At 42.9% G+C, this 18,784-nt stretch overlaps 1 protein-coding gene across 3 annotated transcripts in view; it reads left to right on the forward strand.

The window, feature by feature from the left end:
* Window positions 1–18,784, forward strand: part of LOC143924323 (alpha-aspartyl dipeptidase) — a 76,931-nt gene that overhangs the window by 54,014 nt on the left and 4,133 nt on the right. For all 3 annotated transcript variants that reach the window (XM_077448573.1, XM_077448574.1, XM_077448572.1), the window contains 3 exons: window positions 5,789–5,868; window positions 11,581–11,754; window positions 17,297–17,356. In XM_077448573.1, coding sequence (XP_077304699.1) covers window positions 5,789–5,868; window positions 11,581–11,754; window positions 17,297–17,356 — 314 coding nt within the window. The remainder of the gene's footprint in view (window positions 1–5,788; window positions 5,869–11,580; window positions 11,755–17,296; window positions 17,357–18,784) is intronic.

An 18,784-nucleotide genomic window follows, 5' to 3' on the forward strand; every position in this document is an offset into this window, starting at 1 on the left:
GATTACAAATCTTAGTTGCAAAAAATAAAAAAAAATAAAAAAATAAATAAAAAAAAGGGGGGGTGTCAGCGAGAACATGAAATAAGATATAAATGGATTGGAAATGGAAGATGAATAAATAAAATAATAAAGATGATGAATGTAAAAATAAAATTAAAAATAAAATAAATATAACAATAGTACTGAAAAAAAAAAAAAAAAAATATACAAGACTCATGGGTCAATACAAAGACAGCAATAGATAAATGATATACACACTATATCATAAATAAATTAAAGTTAAACCGACATGATATGGAGAAAAGGGAGGGAGAGAAAAGGAACAATATAAAAATAACTGGCATGAGGAATAAAAACTAGTTGTATAAAAATCATGTATTAAGAACTTACTGCTGATGCAAAAATATAGATATGTATATAGGTCAAAAAATGTACACATATAAACATATATGTACATATGCACATAAAACATAGGAACTATAAAGTATGTACGAGGCGCATGGCTACACAGAGGTGGATGCATCTAGAGCTTTGCGCACACATATTACATGTATATATATATATATACACACGCACACACATACACATATGCACATGTTTTTGTATATGTATGTGCATATGTGTATGTGTGTGCGTGTGTATATATATATATATATACATGTAATATGTGTGCGCAAAGCTCTAGATGCATCCACCTCTGTGTAGCCATGCGCCTCGTACATACTTTATAGTTCCTATGTTTTATGTGCATATGTACATATATGTTTATATGTGTACATTTTTTGACCTATATACATATCTATATTTTTGCATCAGCAGTAAGTTCTTAATACATGATTTTTATACAACTAGTTTTTATTCCTCATGCCAGTTATTTTTATATTGTTCCTTTTCTCTCCCTCCCTTTTCTCCATATCATGTCGGTTTAACTTTAATTTATTTATGATATAGTGTGTATATCATTTATCTATTGCTGTCTTTGTATTGACCCATGAGTCTTGTATATATTTTTTTTTTTTTTTTTCAGTACTATTGTTATATTTATTTTATTTTTAATTTTATTTTTACATTCATCATCTTTATTATTTTATTTATTCATCTTCCATTTCCAATCCATTTATATCTTATTTCATGTTCTCGCTGACACCCCCCCTTTTTTTTATTTATTTTTTTATTTTTTTTTATTTTTTGCAACTAAGATTTGTAATCCTCTGCACCTGCATTTTAAGTGCCTCCTCCCCTTCCTCCTGTGCATGGCCTATATATACCAGTCTTTTTTCTTGTCCCACTTGCTTGATGAAGGAGCGCGGCTGTCAAACAACCTCAGCCTGTACGCTCACGAAACCGGTCGCACCCACCTCATGATGTCATCTCTCTCCGCGTCTGTGCCACTTCCTGGCCACTAGCGGCTACAGTGCCTCAGCTTGATGGACTACTAGATGACCACATCCATGCTCAGCTTTTAAAGTGACTGAATGCTCATAGACCACATCCAAAATGTGAGTTGCCTGAAATAAATGCGTTTTTTTAATTAAAGTGTTTGTTATCTCTACACCCAGAGGCGCCTCTTCCTTTGCTTTTTTTTAATATAATGTGCTAGTATGTGATGCATACTAGCACATTATGGCTTTACCTTGCAGGGTACAAAAAAATACAAAATACAAACACTTTAAAGCCAAAAGCAAATATTTATTATATTGCAGCTTACCAGTTCCTAGGTGTGGTGGCTGTATTCATTTTCTTCTTTAGGCTTTCTTTTTTTTATTTTAACCTGTGATCCAGCCAGTAAGTGTGGTGTTTTTCTTACAGAACAAGCTCTTCCACAATTGTAGCAGTTCAGGCTGGGTTCGCATACACTATATTACCAAAAGTATTGGGACACCTGCCTTTACACAGAGTGGCATCCCAGTCTTAAAGGGTTTGTAAACTCTCATTTATTTTAATTAACAAACATGCCATACTTACCTCCACTGTGCAGTTCATTTTGCACAGTGTGGTCTGGATCACTGTCTTCTGGGGTCCCCCGGCGCCCGCATAATTGGATTTGATTGACAGCAGTGGGAGCCAATGGCTGTGCTGCTATCAATTTATCCAATCAAGAGCCGAGAACCCCCGGGCAGAGAGGAAGAGTGCGTCTCCATCGAGGGATTGAAGGGCTCAGGTGAGTAAAAACGGGGGGCTAGGGGGCCGGTCAGTGTCAGAAGTTTTTTCACCTTAATGCATAGGATGCATCAAGGTGAAAAAAAACACAAGGGTTTACAACTCCTTTAACCACTTGAGACCCGCGCTATAGCCGAATGACGGCTACAACGCGGATCTCCTTTGCCGGGACTACGTCTATTGACATAGTCCTGTGCACGAGCGGCCTGCGCGCCCCCTGAGGGGTGCGCGCGGCGCGCTCTGTGATCGGCGAGTCTACGAGACTCGCCTGATCACCGATCCGTGTAAGGGGTCGATCCCGACCCCTTATCACGTGATCAGCTGTCAGCCAATGACAGCTGATCATGTGATATAACGGAGCCGGTAATCGGCTATTATTCCTCCTCACGCTGACAGCGCGAGGAGAAAAATAAAAAGCCGATCACCGGCGCCCGTGATCGGGACATTAGTCCCGATCACGGCCAGCCCTGCCAGTGCCCACCTGCCCCCTGCTTTGCCACATTAATAAAAAATGTGTCCCCCCTGTCAGTGCCACCCAGCAGTGCCCATAGTGCCACCCAGCAGTGCCCACAGTGCCACCCAGCAGTGCCCACAGTGCCACCCAGCAGTGCCCACAGTGCCACCCAGCAGTGCCCACAATCTGCCTCAACAAAGGTGCTGCACCCCAGTGCCACATATCCGTGCCCAGCAGTGCCACCTATCAGAGCCACCTATCAGTGCCCATCAGTCCCATCTATCAGTGGTACCTATCAGTGCCCCTTAGTGCCACCCATCTGTGCCATCTTATCTGTGCCCGTCTTTGCCCATCAGTGCCGCCTTATCTGTGCCCATCGGTGTCACCTTATCTGTGCCTATTAGTGCCGCCTTAACTATGCCTATCAGTGCCCACCAGTGCAGCCTATCAGTGCCCACCAGTTCAGCCTATCAGTGCCGCCTCATCAGCGCACTTCAATGAAGGAGAAAAATGACCTGTTTGCAAAATTTTATAACAAACTATTAAACATGATTTTTTTTTTCCATCTTTTTTGTTTGTTTAGCAAAAAATAAAACTCCCAGCTGTAATTAAATACCACCAAAAGAAAGCTCTATTTGTGGGAAAAAAATGATAAAAATTTCATTTGGGTACAGTGTTGTATGCCCGCGCAATTGTCATTCAAAGTGCATCAGCGCTGAAAGCTGAAAATTGGTCTAGGACTGAGGGGGGTTTAAGTGCCCAGTAAGCAAGTGGTTAAGGCCCGTACACATGGAAGTAGTGAAAGTCGGAAGTAAAATTTCATCCGATGGACGATCTTGATGATTATCTGATCGTTAGTATGGTGCTTTCAACAGCCGATTATAAAGTTTCGGACAACAAAAACGGGATGTGTAGGCTCTAAAATTTAGTCATAGCAAGACTATGCATGCTCAGAAACAAAACACATACAAAACAATTCAACACATTATGTCACTTCTGACATTGAATTCTGTCGTACGAAAATTTTCGTATGGTGAGTAACCTCTTCACTTTCGATATGAGACTAGCAGCATACAAAAAATGGACGAAAATTCATCCGCTAATCGGATCGTGTTTACCCAGTCTTAGTCCATAGGGGTCAATATTGAGTTGGTCCACCCTTTGCAGCTATAACAGCATCAACTCTTCTGGGAAGGCTGTCCACAAGGTTTGATGGTAGTAGTGTTGTGTCTATGGTAATGTTTGACCATTCTTCCAGAAGCGCATTTGTGAGATCAGGCACTGATGTTGAATGAGAAGGCCTAGACCTCAGTCTCCACTCTAATTCATCCCAAAGGTGTTCTATTGGATTGAGGTCAGGACTCTGTGGAGGCCAGTCAAGTTCCTCCACCCAAAACTTGCTCATCCATGTCTTTATGGACCTTTCTTTACGCCCAAACTGTTCCCACAAAGTTGGGAGCATGAAATTGTCCAAAATGTCATTGCATTCTGACGCCTTAAGAGTTCCCTTCACTGGAACTAACGGGCCAAGCCCAACCCCTGAAAAACAAACCCACACCATAATCCCCCTTTACAAAATAATTTGAACCGGTGCACAAAGCAAGATCCCTAAAGACATGGATGCCCTAATTTGGGGTGGAGGAATTTGACTGGCCTGCACAGAGTCCTGAACACCTTTGGGATGAATTAGAGCGGAGACTGCGAGCCAGGCCTTCTCATCCAACATCAGTGCATGACCTCACAAATGCGCTTCTGGAAGAACGGTCAAACATTCCCATAGGCACACCCCTATACCTTGTGGACAGCCTTCCTGGAAGAGTTGAAGCTGTTATAGCCGCAAAGGGTGGGCCAACTCAATATTGAACCCTACAGACTAAGACTGGGATGCCATAAAAGTTTATGTGCGCATAAAGGCAGGCGTCCCAATACTGTTGGTAATATAGTGTACTGTATGTACAAATTAGATGTGGGCTTCACCGCTTCCAATTCACATGACAGGCGAGTGTGACTGGCTTTCAATGGAATCGGTTCACACAGGTCCTGGGTGGCCGCAGAGCAGATTGCAAAAGTACCCTGTGCGTATTTAAGTCCGGTCCAGGTGCAAATTCAGTCCCAAATTCGGACTTGAATCGCACCTGAAACGGTGAACAGACATGCACTGAACCCCAGGCACGAACCCACAGTTGCACATATGTGAAGCCCTTGTATGCACGGTCGGAGATTCCGATGGAATGTGTCCTATTGGATCGTTTTGTCGGATAATCTGACTTCGATCATGTGTAGCCTACTCCGACGGACAAAGTGCCACGCATGCTCAGATCAAATTCCTAGACCAAAGCTATTGGCTACTAGCCTGAACGTAACAAAATAACGTCATCACGTTATGTACAACCGGATTTTCCGACAACTTTGTCCGACTGTGTGTATGCAACAGTTTCGGACAAAATCCGTCGGATAAAATCCAACGGATTTGGTTGTCAGAATGTCCGACCGTGTGTACAAGGGCCAAGAGTATTGTGACAAATCATTTACCACTGCTGTCCAAGGTGTTCCTGTGTGCCAGATTGGGGGCACTCTATTACAGTAAGTATGATACTGACCAGATCACCAGGTAAAAATAGAGGGGGGGAGGGTGGGAGGGGGGGGTGAATGCAGAAGATACTAAATATAACATTTTTGGTTTGGGGATTAATACAGGTTTAAACATGTTATGTGTAATTCCAAAAGTTGTTCTGGGTCTTTTTCATGAAAAGAATAATTGGTGATCCTGCAATTAAGTTACATTTTCAGGCACTTCCTGTGATGAGGTGACAACTGTCTGCCAGTTATAATCCTGTCACACACATCTTTGGTGGAAACTACAAGCAGCCATGTCACCACACATAGCACAAGTTTGGGCTACCTCCGTTACTATCAGAAAGCCAAAACAGAGCTTCTGATGCTGAAGCAAATGCTTGAAGGCAAGAAGTGCCAGAAAATGTTGGAAGAGATGCAAAAAGCAGCACTGAGATGCAAAATAAAATTAACAGTTTTTTATTTATTTTTTTAACGTGCAAATTGTTTATAACACACATTGCTTTGCCAAACTAAATGTCATCCATGGTTCGTACACAAATAAAAAAACTACTGTATAACCCACTGTATTTGAACTGAATGTCTGTAATTTGTGTCCAGGTGGTGGGAACACTTTCCGACTTCTGAAAGCCTTGTATGATAATGGCTTGATACCAGCCATCAGAAAAAGAGTACTTGAGGTAATGTGTGCTCATCATACAGGCTTGTACACTACATACATTTTATAGTTTAATTACAGTATCTCACAAAAGTAAGTACACCCCTCACATTTTTGTAAATATTTTATGATCTCTTTTCATGTGACAACACTGAAGAAATGACACTTTGCTACAATGTAAAGTAGTGAATGTACAGCTTGTATAACAGTGTAAATTTGCTGTCCCCTCAAAATGACTCAAAACACAGCCATTAATGTCTAAACGCTGGCAACAAAAGTGAGTACACCCCTAAGTGAAAATGTTCAAATTGGGCTCAAAGTGTCAATATTTTGTGTGGCCACCATTATTTGCCAGCACTGCCTTAACCTTCTTGAGCATGGAGTTCACCAGAGCTTCACAGGTTGCCACTGGCGTCCTCTTCTACTCCTCCATGACAATATCACAAAGATGGTGGATGTTAGAGACCTTGCGCTCCTCCACCTTCCATTTGAGGATGCCCCACAGATGCTCAATAGGGTTTAGGTCTGGAGACATGCTTGGCCAGTCCATCACCTTTACCCTCAGCTTCTTTAGCAAGGCAGTGGTCATCTTGGAGGTGTGTTTGGGGTCGTTATCACATTGGAATACTGCCCTGTGGCCCAGTCTCTGAAGGGAGGAGATCATGCTCTGCTCCAGTATGTCTCAGTACATGTTGGCAATTATGGTTCCCTCAATGAAGTGTAGCTCCCCAGTGTCGGCAGCACTCATGCAGCCCCAGACCATGACACTCCCGCCACCATGCTTGCCTGCAGGCAAGACACACTTGTCTTTGTACTCCTCACCTGGTTTTCGTGTCACACGCTTGACATCATCTGAACCAAATAAGTTTATGTTGGTCTTATCAGACCACAGGACATGGTTCCAGTAATCCATGTCCTTAGCCTGCTTGTCTTCAGCAAACTGTTTGCAGGCTTTTTTGTGCATCATCTTTTAGAAGAGGCTTCCTTCTGGGATGACAGCCATGCAGACCAATTTGATGCAGTGTGCGGCGTATGGTTTGAGCACTGACAGGCTGACCCCACCACCCCTTCAACCTCTGCAGCAAACCTGGCAGCACTTATACATCTATTTTCCAAAGACAACCTCTGGATATGACGCTGAGCACGTGCACTCAACTCCTTTGGTCAACCATGGCGAGGCCTGCTCTGAGTGGAACCTGCCCTGTTAAATAGCTGTATGGTCTTGGCCATCGTGCTGAAGCTCGGTTTCAGGGTCGTGGCAATCTTCTTATAGCCTAGGCCATCTTTATGAAGAGCAACAATTCTTTTTTTCAGATCCTCAGAGAGTTCTTTGCCATGAGGTGCCATGTTGAATTTCTGGTGACCAGTATGAGAGAGTAATAGTGATAACACCAAATTTAACACACCTGCTCCCCATTCACACCTGAGACCTTGTAACACTAACGAGTCACATGAAACTGTGGAGAAAAAATTGCATTTTGGGCCCAATTTGGACATTTTCACTTAGGGGTGTACTCACTTTTGTTGCCACCAGTTTCAACATTAATGGCTGTATGTTGAGTTATTTTGAGAGGACAGCATATTTACACTGTTATACAAGCCGTACACTCACTATTTTACATTGTAGAAAAGTGTCATTTCTTCAGTGTTGTCACATCACAAAAATGTGAGGGGTGTACTCACTTTTATGAGATACTGTATTTCATCTGCTTATAAGTCATGCATAGTCATTTTGTATGTGCAAGTTGTACCGATCTGTATATTGTTTTATGGTGCAGAAGGAATGACGCTAGATAAGACAACCATATCTCTCCTAAAGGCCCTTCATACCATATCACCCAAGGCCATATGTAACACTAATCTAGTTCTAAAGGAAGATTAATGTTAAACACTTATGTCTAGAGGTGGCTGCAGATATTTACATGTACCTTTTCTTCAGCACAGCTCCGTGCAAGTCAATCCACCACCTCTCACTGCGCGATGGCAAATAGAACCAAATAAAAAAGTTAATAATGAGATGTCATGCAATTGGCGCACTGGCATTGCAGTCACCCCACTACACATCGGCCGCTGTGTTGTAAAGGAGTGACTGGTGTGATTAGACCCTAAAACCCCATACAGATGGGCAAAATGTCAGGAGAAATTTGCTGGTTCAAAAAAAAAAAGCGGCTGCCATTCTGTGTGTATGTCAGTCTGTCTGACATACCACACTGTGTAGGGCCAGTCTGTAATGTTCACTGGATCCTGCTCATCTTGACACAAAGGGCTGTGTGTGTGGTTAGCTACATTGGTCTAGGATCATGGTCCATTTCTATGGTTTCCAGACCCTGAAGATCCCTTTAGGGATATGCCCACTGTGACGGGCAAAGCAGAGACTCCTAATGGGCCTGGTGACATGGTTAAAGTATTAAACTCAAAAACACTAATGTATTAAATTGCAGGTACCAATTCTTAGATGTGGTGGCTGCATTAAAGTAGTTAAGCCACCATGTTCATACCATCCCCTCTGTTAGATAACAACATGTGTCCTAGTGTCTGTGCTTTATATAAAAAAATGTGGATTTCTACCTGATTTCACAGCGCCTCCCGGCTCACGTGACTGCTCTGCTCTCTCCTCTCCCCATCTGACAGCTCCAGTGAGAGGGGCCGAGAACTTATGTATGGCCGAATTTAGTTGGCACAAGTAATGTTCAAATTTAGTTTACAACTGATATTTAAAGCGGAGTTCCACCCATTTAAGCTGGGTGCCCTGTAAAAACAGGGTACCCGCTCCTTCCCCCAAAAAAATGACATGCCAAATGTGGCATGTCAGGGGGTCACCTGCACTTAAAGCGGAAGTTACATTTTTGGGTGGAACTCCGCTTTAAGATCTGCCTGCACAGTACAGACAGGGTTAATTATGACAAACAGAGCTGTCCAGCCCCTTCATAAAGAGAACTCGTAGAATTTTTAGTTTGGGCTTTCCAGAACAGAACATATAAAAAAAATGCATTTTTTTTTAAGCTTTGACATGTGAATGAGAGAGCTTAAAAAATATACAGTAGGTGTTATCCCAATTTGGCTGCAAAAGTGGAAATACACCTTAGCGAAATGTTTCCTCCCTTCCCCATACTCATTCTACTGGGGCTGTTGGTGTTTCTTGACCTTTTCAGCATCAAGCATCTGTATCCCACATTTGCAAGGCTGCCACATGGTCCTCTGTTCACACACTCTCCAAGTTCAACCAGGTAGATGTTTAGGCCTTAGCCTATTGCAAGCTTCAATCACGATTTTTTTGCCAGTATCCAGTCAACTGGATAGATAGTCTTCATATAACCCATGAAAGGAGGAAAGGAAAAATCACTGGTGCTAGCCTTGGCTCCCACTAGGCCATGGCCCCAACGCATTTTTCTCTGCACCCCGGAGCTTAGTCATGTAACCCATGGTCTGTTATTAGTCCTGGGTCCTATACTGTACTCCAAGATAAGCAATTTATAGGAATATCAAAATTCCTATGTAGCACCCTTTACCTTTTAGGTAGGTGCTAGAGTATGGTTTTTTGTGTATGCTGACAGTACAGGTAAATTTAGGCAGGCCTAGTTGTGAGCTAGGCCTGTTTGTTTTAATCTGGGGGCAGGGGAGTGTTTTTTTAGTGTAGCAGCAGGTGACTGACATGTGCCTCAGCTCTTAAGTCCCTCCTCCGTTTCCTGGGAGAAGGTTCTGGAAAAGAGGCAGGGCAGAGAGCTGGGAGTGCTGACCAATGCCCAACTAGGATTGGCAGAGGGCAGGCCTCCTATATATACCCATGGTCAGCCTGCTGTGGGGGGAGTTGTTGGGTGGATGAACTGAATGAGGGAGTGTAAGCCCACGTACACACAGTCAGAGATTTTGCCAACCAAATCCGTCGGATTTTGCCTGTCAGATTTAGTCCGACGGATTGTGTCCGAAACTGTTGCATACACACGGTTGGGCCAAGTTGGCGAAAAATCCGATCTTTCAGAACGTGATGATGTAATTTCGTTACGATGGGACTACATTCAGGCTAGTAGCCAATAGCTTTGATGTAGGAATTTGATCTGAGCATGCGTGGCACTTGGTCCGATCAAAATGCTCTACACATGATCGGATTAGGTCCGTCCGGCCCAGTTGGTCGGGAAATATTTCCAACATGTTGGAAAATTGGGTCGGACGGAGATTCGGACAGAATCAGTCCGATGCATACCACACACAGTCGGATTATCTGACGACACAGTCCGATAAGACTCATTCCGACAGATTCTCTGACCGTGTGTACAAGGGCTTAGACTGTCATGGTCTGAGGGGGCCCCCTTTCAGGGAGGGGGGTGTACCTCAGGCCTGGGGCTCGGAGCTGGGGGGGGAGCCACTCTCTGCACGGTCATTGAGAGGTGTCCTGGAACAGGAGTGGGAAAGAGGACAGTTGGGAGCACTGCCAGGCAAGTTATTCAGGAGGTATCCATGCCGGGGTCAGTGAGTGGAAAGCTCTGGAAGAGACATGCCAGGAATTAGAGCCAAAGGGAGAGACTGTGGGGTTGTTTTGGTGTCATTGCAGCCAGGAGGGCTGGCAGGATTTGCTTTGGACGTGCTGGGATCAGTAGTCCACCAAGTGTCAGCACGTTTATTCTTCTCTTCTAAAAATGTTGCTACCACAAAGGGGACTGCAAACCCCTGCCTGTAATGGGCTATAAGGAAAACGTTAGGCCTTATTCAGAGTGAGGCCTAGCCATGTGCTAATGGTGACAGTCAGGAACCTAGATTTGGACAGTGAAGTGAAGCAAGTGATCTCAAGTAGTGTGCAGGAGGAGATGTGCAGAGGAAGAAACTTTCAGATTTTGGATTCAAACTACTGTACATTTATTTCCATTGCTAAGGATTCATTATCTGGGCATCCCATGTCCATTTTTCATCCAAGTTTAATCCCCTAATTAAAAACAAAAAAACAAGCAAGAGACTGTTCATTGTCCGGGAAAGAGTGCCAAAATGAATGTCTGACCAGCAGGGTGAGGGCACCATACCTATTTTTCCACATTTATTTTGTAAAGTGCTGTGCAACAGTGGGTGCACTGTGGATGTGCGCTGTAGAATAAAAGTAAAATGTAATCGTGTGAAGCCATCACATGATCAAAATAACCACTCACAAGGGGGTGACTGATGCAACTATACCCGCTTCTCCTAGGTCCTTGGCTATGTAAGTGAATAGGCCGGGTGACAATAGTGGTTGCCAAGGATGTGATGAGTGCAGGCACCTACTGCTTATACAGCAACAATTGACAACAGAAAGCTGTAATGTTCAGTCATCCCTATTCAACATCACTTGAAGACCATATTTAGATATAGTTTTCATGTGCTCCTCATGTTTGCATGGTAGCCTAATTGGCTTCCACCCAAATAATGTTCCTAGTTTGCTTGTCTGAATGTCTGATGAAGTGATATTAGATATTGAGAACATATAGTGAATAGTGTTGGGTGTAGTGTATAAAGCATCAGTTAGCTTGTTAATGCTATAAAATAAGAACAATAATAGAATCTGACCTAGGTAGGTTTATTGGTAATTAAAGTACAGACTGTTGTCATGCTATTGAAGTGTTGGATGTTTAAAATGTGAAATGTGTTGAAGATAGTGATTGATGTGGGTGATTATACATATACACTGCAAATTTGAATTTCTGGCATGTACATCTCCCTGTAAATTTTTGCAAAAATATGATTTTTCATGTATTCCTGTATCTGATTCCAGGATGGGATCCCTTATATAGGTTCCAGTGCTGGTACTAATGTGGCTACTGTTAGCATCAACACAACTAATGATATGCCAATTGTGTACCCACCATCTCTACTGGCTCTTGGATTAGTAACATTCAACATAAACCCTCACTACCTGGATGCAGATGTCAACAGCAGGCACATGGGGGTATGTTTTTATTTATTTATATTGTCAGTTTAATTGAGGCTGTCAGTCCCCTTTCACGACTATGCGTTTGGCTTACGTAATGTGATGTGTTGCATGGCACCGCAACCCACCACATTAGCTGAATGAAAGCTGTCAACCAACAATATCTTAAAATGAAAGTATGACTTTATTGCTATACAAAGTAAGCATCAGGGTAGCACTTGTTTACGCGTTTACGCCTACATAGACTTAATCATACCTGGCTACACAGAAACACAATCATGATTTTTTTTAACAGAGAACTCCACCCAAAACAAGCAAGTCAATTAAAACCAATAACAAGGTAGTATAAAACAAATAAGAAAAAAAAATCACACAACGCTGGACATACTGTATGTGGAACAAAACATTGGTTGCTTAATTCATTAAGCAATATTGTGCATTTGTCATTATGAACTCTTTAATAAAATACATTTTATAGAAAGGTTCAGATCCCATCTTTGATTTAAAGTGTTACTAAACCCAGGGCCCTGCATTCACTATATCTGGTCTCCCACAGTACACTGAAATGCAATTATTTTAGTAAATGTAAACTGCTAAATACATTTTCTTATCAGCAGTATATAGCAGTCTTATGACTTCTATCAGTGTCTAGTTAAAGGTTGTAGGATGAGTTTTTATTCTACTCTAACTGTCCTATGAGGCTGCAGGATCTCTGACCCTCTGTCTGGACAGTGCTGATTGGCCCTGTGCCAATCACATGCACACTCGCAAGAAAAAAAAAAACCTCTAGCAATACACACCAAACTTGGCATGTGCAGAGTGTGGCACTGTTCTATCAATAGATGGATTGAGGAAAGTGGAAGGGGAGAATCACAGAAGACCGGATCTAACAGCCTTTTTACACAATGCGCAGGATCAAACCCTTAGGTTCCACAGTGTGTATACAGTGCCTTGAAAAAGTATCCATACCCCTTGAAATTTTCCAAATTTTGTCATGTTACAACCAAAAACGAAAATATATTTTATTGGGATATTATTTTGATAGACCAACACAAAGTGGCACATAATTGTGAAGTGGAAGGAATTTTTTTACAAATAAATATCTGAAAAGTGTGGCGTGCATTTATATTCAGCCCCCTTTACTCTGATATCCTAACTAAAATCTAGTGCAGGGGTCAGCAACCTCTTTCCACTTAAGGGCCAGATTCAATGTATGTGAATGCATGGAGGGCTGCAGTCACCTGATAATAAATGAAGGTATTCAAAATGCTAACATAGTAATAATAACAGTACAGGTTTACATCACTTTAAGGCGCTTCACTAATACAAAACCAGGTCACCCTGAGGGAGTATGTGGCTGGGGATTCAGATTTTACTGCCCCCCTCCCCATCCTGGCACCCACCAGCATGGTCTGGAGATGGGGTTCCTGTCCCTAGGGAAAATGGGGTTTCTGCCGTTAGGGGAGATGGGGTCCCTGTCCCCAGGGGAGAAGGGTTTCTTGTCCCCAGGGGGAATGGGGCCCCTAATAGGGTCCCCCCTATAGCAGTGTCCTTTGTCCCCTGCACCCCACCCCACAAAGACAAACTGTGTAGGTAGAACTCTCCTACAGGTGTACAGCAAGCAGAGCAGCAGAGATCGGCATAACAGGGCTGGATGGGGGCAGGAACTGCTGAAGTTAACTTTTCACCTTAACAGGCTGGTGATTGATTGGTAGGATCGCCTGGCAACCAATCACGCGCTTTTTAATGAAAAAGTTAACTCCCGCCCCCATCCTGTGAGGCCGCTGTCCAATGAAGAGGACAGCAGCAAAAATGTCCAGGGGCCAGGTTTCTGGGAATTATAAACGGGCAGGGACGGGCCGGACATACAGTGGTGGCGGGCCGGGTGCGGCCTGTGGGTTGCCCTGATCTAGTGGAACCAATTGCCTTCAGAAGTCACCCAATTGGTAAACAGAGTCAACCTGTGTGTAATTTAATCTCAGTATACAGTAAATCAAGGGTTGTTAGAGAACAAACAGCATCATGAAGGCCAAGGAACACACCAGACAGGTCAGGGATAACGTTGTGAAAAAGTTTAAAGCAGGGTTAGGCTATAAAGAAAATATCCCAAGCTTTAAACATCTGACGGAGCACTGTTCAATCCATCATCTGAAAATACAAAGAGTATGGCACAACTGAAAATTTACCAAGACCTAGTCATCCACCTAAACAGACAGGCAAGGAGAGCATTAATCAGAGAAGCAGTCAAGAGGCCCATGGAAACTCTGGAGGAGCCGCAGAGATCCACAACTCAGGTGGGAGAATCTGTCCACAGGACAACTATTAGTTGTGATCTCCACAAATCTGGTCTTTATGGAAGAGTGGCAAGAAGAAAGCCATTGTTGAAAGAAAGCCATAAGAAGTCCTGTTTGTGAGAAGCCATGTGGGGGACACAGCAAACATGTGGAAGAAGGTGTTCTGGTCAGATGAGACCAAAATTTAACCTTTTGGCCTAAAAGCAAAATGCTATGTGTGGCGGAAAACTAACACTGCACATCACCCTGAACACATCATCCACACCGTGAAACATGGTGGTGGCAGCATCATGTTCTGGGGATGCTTTTCTTCAGCAGGGACAGGGAAGCTGGTCAGAGTTAATGGGAAAATGGATGGAGCCAAACACATGGCAATGGCAATCTTAGAAGAAAACATGTTGCAGTCTGCAAAAGAATTGAGACTGGGGCGGGTTCACCTTCCAGCAGGACAATGACCCTAAACATACAGCCAGAGCTACAAAGCATATATCAAAGCATAGTCATGTGTTAGAATGGCCCAGTCAAATTCAAGACCTAAATCCAAATGAGGATCTGTGGCAAGACTTGAAAAGTGCTGTTCACAGATGCTCTCCATCCAATCTGACAGAGCTTGAGCTGTTTTGAGTTCAGTAACACTTTAATCCCTGTAGTAAATGGGTGGCCAATTTAGGATCTACAAAACTTGCTGTCCCAAAAGACATCTGTCCCCAGTAACCACAGATTGTATCACCAGTTTTTAAGGGGACCCGACAATAGCGGCAAGTATAGTTGCCACATCTGTATGATCGATTATTAGTAAGCCATGTTTTCACCATAGATGATGATGAAAATAGGCTAGGTGACGAGAGGGAAACCAAAGTTGGGCCTTTCCTGGAGAATCTACAACACTCCTTGAGGAAATCACATAACTTGCTGTAAGAAAAAAGGTAATATCTGTGATTTTTCAATATTTGACTGAATATGTGATGACAATTATTACTACCAGGGTGAGTATCCAGAAGAGTGTTTGCTTTCCAAAAAATTCTAAAATATCTCTCTATGACTCTGAAACTCTACCTTTTATCTTATATTGAAAGCAATAATATCAATAGAAAAACACACCAAAGTTTAAAAGCTCCTATATAGAAATACAACTATTTTATTCACATCAAACTCAACATTACAAATGGCTAAAAAACTAGGCCAGGCATAAAGTTAAAATAACCACCTGCATTGCCCCTAATATAACTATATAATGCAAGAGAACAATAGATCGACAAATGTCCATAAAAAGGTCACTCCAGTCAAGTTATATCTCCAATGAGATCACTTGTAGTTCCTTGTTTTGATCTCATGACAGTGGCATATGTAAGTGGGTGGGATTTATTAAGCAGCAAGTTGTGAGGGAATCAGGCTGGACTTCTAAGTTCAGTAGCCACCCCAGGTCTGTAAGGACCCTTTTTGTTAGGTTGAGATCTTTGCTAACTTTATTGGGGGCTCTGAAAATAAGAGCAGGTCGTCCAGGTAGGCTACTATTGATATCCCCTGGAGCCGGAGAAAGGCCATGGCCTCTGCCAGGACTTTGGTAAAAATGTGGGGTGAAGATGATAGCCCAAATGGTAGGTGTACTCTTTCTCCACCTAGGTCTACAGCAAGGCGTAGAAACTTCTGCAAGGCCTCTGTTATAGGGACGTGTAAATACGCATCCCTTCGGTCCAACTATACCATGAAACAGTTGTGGTGTAGTAGAGCCCTTACTGTAAAGATTGACTCCATACAGAAATCTTTTGTAAGTTTCTGACCTAATGTTGTCCCTTAAGTTATGTTGTAAAAAAAAAAAAGTGGTCAAGGGTAAGGATTTGAATGACTTTAACAAAAACCAAATTATAATGGCTAGGTCAGAGTATCTCTAAATCAGCAGCTCTTAGGGGATGATCCTGGGTTGCAGTGGTCAGGACCTGAGTGCTGGATCTATCCTGTCTGATGTGGGGGTGCAGTAAAAAATTTCAGGGGGCAGAGTATGGAAGGTCCGCAGGGAAGTACAGGGGGTCAGCAGGGCACATGGTAGCAGCAGCAGTTTGTAGGCAAGTGTATTGGGGCTATTAGTTTTTAGGACAGCATACAGGGATCAGCTGGGCAGTGTACAGGAGTTGGTAAGGCAGTGTACTGGGAATCAGAACGGCAGAGGACAGGGGTCACTGTGGCCACTGTGGCAGGGCAAAGGAAAGAATTGCACATGCCTGTAGTCACCAGCTACTCGCAGTGCAGATCTTCAGTAAGTCCAATCCATGGAGGCTCCACATCACAACTTATCAAAAGGATCTACTGAAAGCTTGATGCCAGATACCACAGCATACCTTCAGAGGTCTAGCAGAGTTCATGCCTTAATAGCTCAAGGCTGTTTTGGTGGCAAAAGGGGGTCTACTTAATATTACGCGAGTGGACATAATGTTATGGCTGATTTGTTTATAAGGTTCATTGCTTTATACACCAATCAATATAAAGTGCTTGTTCTTTTGTGTCAGTCCACAATCAGAAAACCAATCCTATATAAAGTGTCCAAAGAAATATATCTTCTAGATCCAAATCAAAAAAATTCAAAGGGCTTGTGCCATTGTGACTCACTCTTGTGTTGTCATCAAATGAGTAGATTACTTGTCTTGCATGCTTCTTTCCACAAGAGGTCTCCCTTTTTCACATCTTCCATATGTTTGCCCAGGGAGCCATAAACCAGAAGCAGAAAGAACTATCAGTTTTAATCGGTTTAAAAAATGCACTGAATACTTGTTTTGCACACACATTCAGGAGCATCAACTGTTTGAGGGTTAATAGATTCCATTTGCCAGAATATTCATTTATTACTGGCCATTGGTATGAATGAACGCTCAAGCACTAAACCATGTCTAAGCGCATTTACACAAGTTGTTTTACTGCTTAAACACTGCTCTCCTGAAAGCACTGGTGATGGTTTTTTTTTTTTAAGACTGTAAATGCTCCTCATCTAATATGTCTGTAAACCCCCGTGTGTACATGGCCAAATAGGCTAACATAGAGGTGCTTTTGTAGGCTCAAAAAAAAAAAATGTCTGAAGCCTTTAAAAGTGGTGTTTTTGAAAGCAATTGACCATTGTCTTCCCATCGTGTGAACTATTTTCATAGATGTTTAGATCAGCTTCTGACAAGCCGAAATCAGAAAGAATTTTAGTCAATTATGTCCATTTATTGCTCACTGTGATGTTACTTAAATATGTTATCTGTACGTACTAATGTACTGCTTTGTCTGTTCAGGAGACACGAGAGCAACGGATATCTCAGTACCACGAAGAACCAGACACTCCTCCTGTCCTTGTATGTATGAACTGAATTTAAAGGGTTACTAAACCCTCGTTTTTTTTTTGTTTTCTTTTTAAATAACCAAGGTATCATACTTACCTCCTCTGTGCAGTTGGTTTTTCACAGAGTGGCCCTGATACTCCTCTTCTGAGGTTTCCCCAGTGGCACTGGTGGCTTCTCCTCGTCATGTACCCCGTCTGAGAAGCACGCTCCTTCGGGACACCTGTGCGGGCATGCTCCCAAGTCCTGCTGTGTCCATTGACACAGACAGCGGGACTCAGCCCCGCCCCCTTGCGTCTGCGTAATTGGATATGATTGACAGCAGCTGGAGCCAATGGCTGCACTGCTATCAATCTATCCAATCAGGACATGAAACACCGGCTGGAGCTGGTGTGCGTGTTCCTGTAGTGGGAATTATGGGGCTCAAGTAAAAGGGGGGCTGCTGCATGACAGGAGGTTTTTCACCTTAACGCATAGAATGCATTAAGATGAAGAACCTCAAGGGTTTACAACCCCTTTAAGCATATCTTGCATTTATGAGATGCCATAAGCAGGTTTTACATTAACATTAACTATTAAGCTTCTAAATTGTTTTTTCAACTTCAGTTTTTCTCTTAATCATAGAGGAATAGTTATTTATTGTCATGGCTACTAGTCATGGAGAAAACAAATGCTGATGCATCATGTCTCCAGAACCAAATGTTTTTGTTCTTCGGAAAGTCTGTCTAATGTGACCCTGTCTCTGCATTTCACTCAATTATGCATGGATTAAAGTTTGGCTGAGTCGATCCATGTATGGGCACTGAAGTTGTACAGACGCCGATCTTCCAATCAATTTCTGTACAACTGCTCTGTTGGATTTTCTTTGCTCGATCATTCTCCACTGTCAAAAGACAATAGCTCGGTGGGGAGGATTTCCTTATGCACAGTATGTGGATGGGGGAATCGAGTCAGTTTTTCTGTTCAACCCGCTGGATGAACTAAACAAAATTGACCCATCTCTGGCAAGCAAAACTGCCTCATAGTTGGTACTGTTGGGCACCATTTTTTTTTAAAAGACCCCGCATCCACCATCTTTACAACGGTAAGCGTTAACGCCAAGATTGGTGTGATCAGATATTTTCCAAATATAAAAATGGTGCTGTTTACATCGGGGGAAACCAGAAGCGATGACAATATTCGTCGATTCCAGTTTCCTATACCATGGAGTTCATTTGGAACCTATCCGGTCCTCGGTGAGCTCTATGGCAAGCCGATAGAACCGCCTTCTTCAGTGCCGGGTTTGCTGGTGGGACGGTAGAGCCACTGGCGGGGGGGGGGGGGGGGGGTGACCCCTCCTGCTGCCTGTAAAAAACACTCATCTGCTGGTTAAAAAAAAGCAATACTTGGATAATGCCTGTAGCTGCAGGCATCATCCTGGTAATAACCACTTAAAGTCAATCA

Source organism: Lithobates pipiens, unplaced genomic scaffold (genome assembly GCF_037356315.1).
Source record: "Lithobates pipiens isolate NorthernLeopardFrog02 unplaced genomic scaffold, aLitPip1_a1.2 Scaffold_22, whole genome shotgun sequence".
Taxonomy (NCBI): Eukaryota; Metazoa; Chordata; class Amphibia; order Anura; family Ranidae; genus Lithobates; species Lithobates pipiens.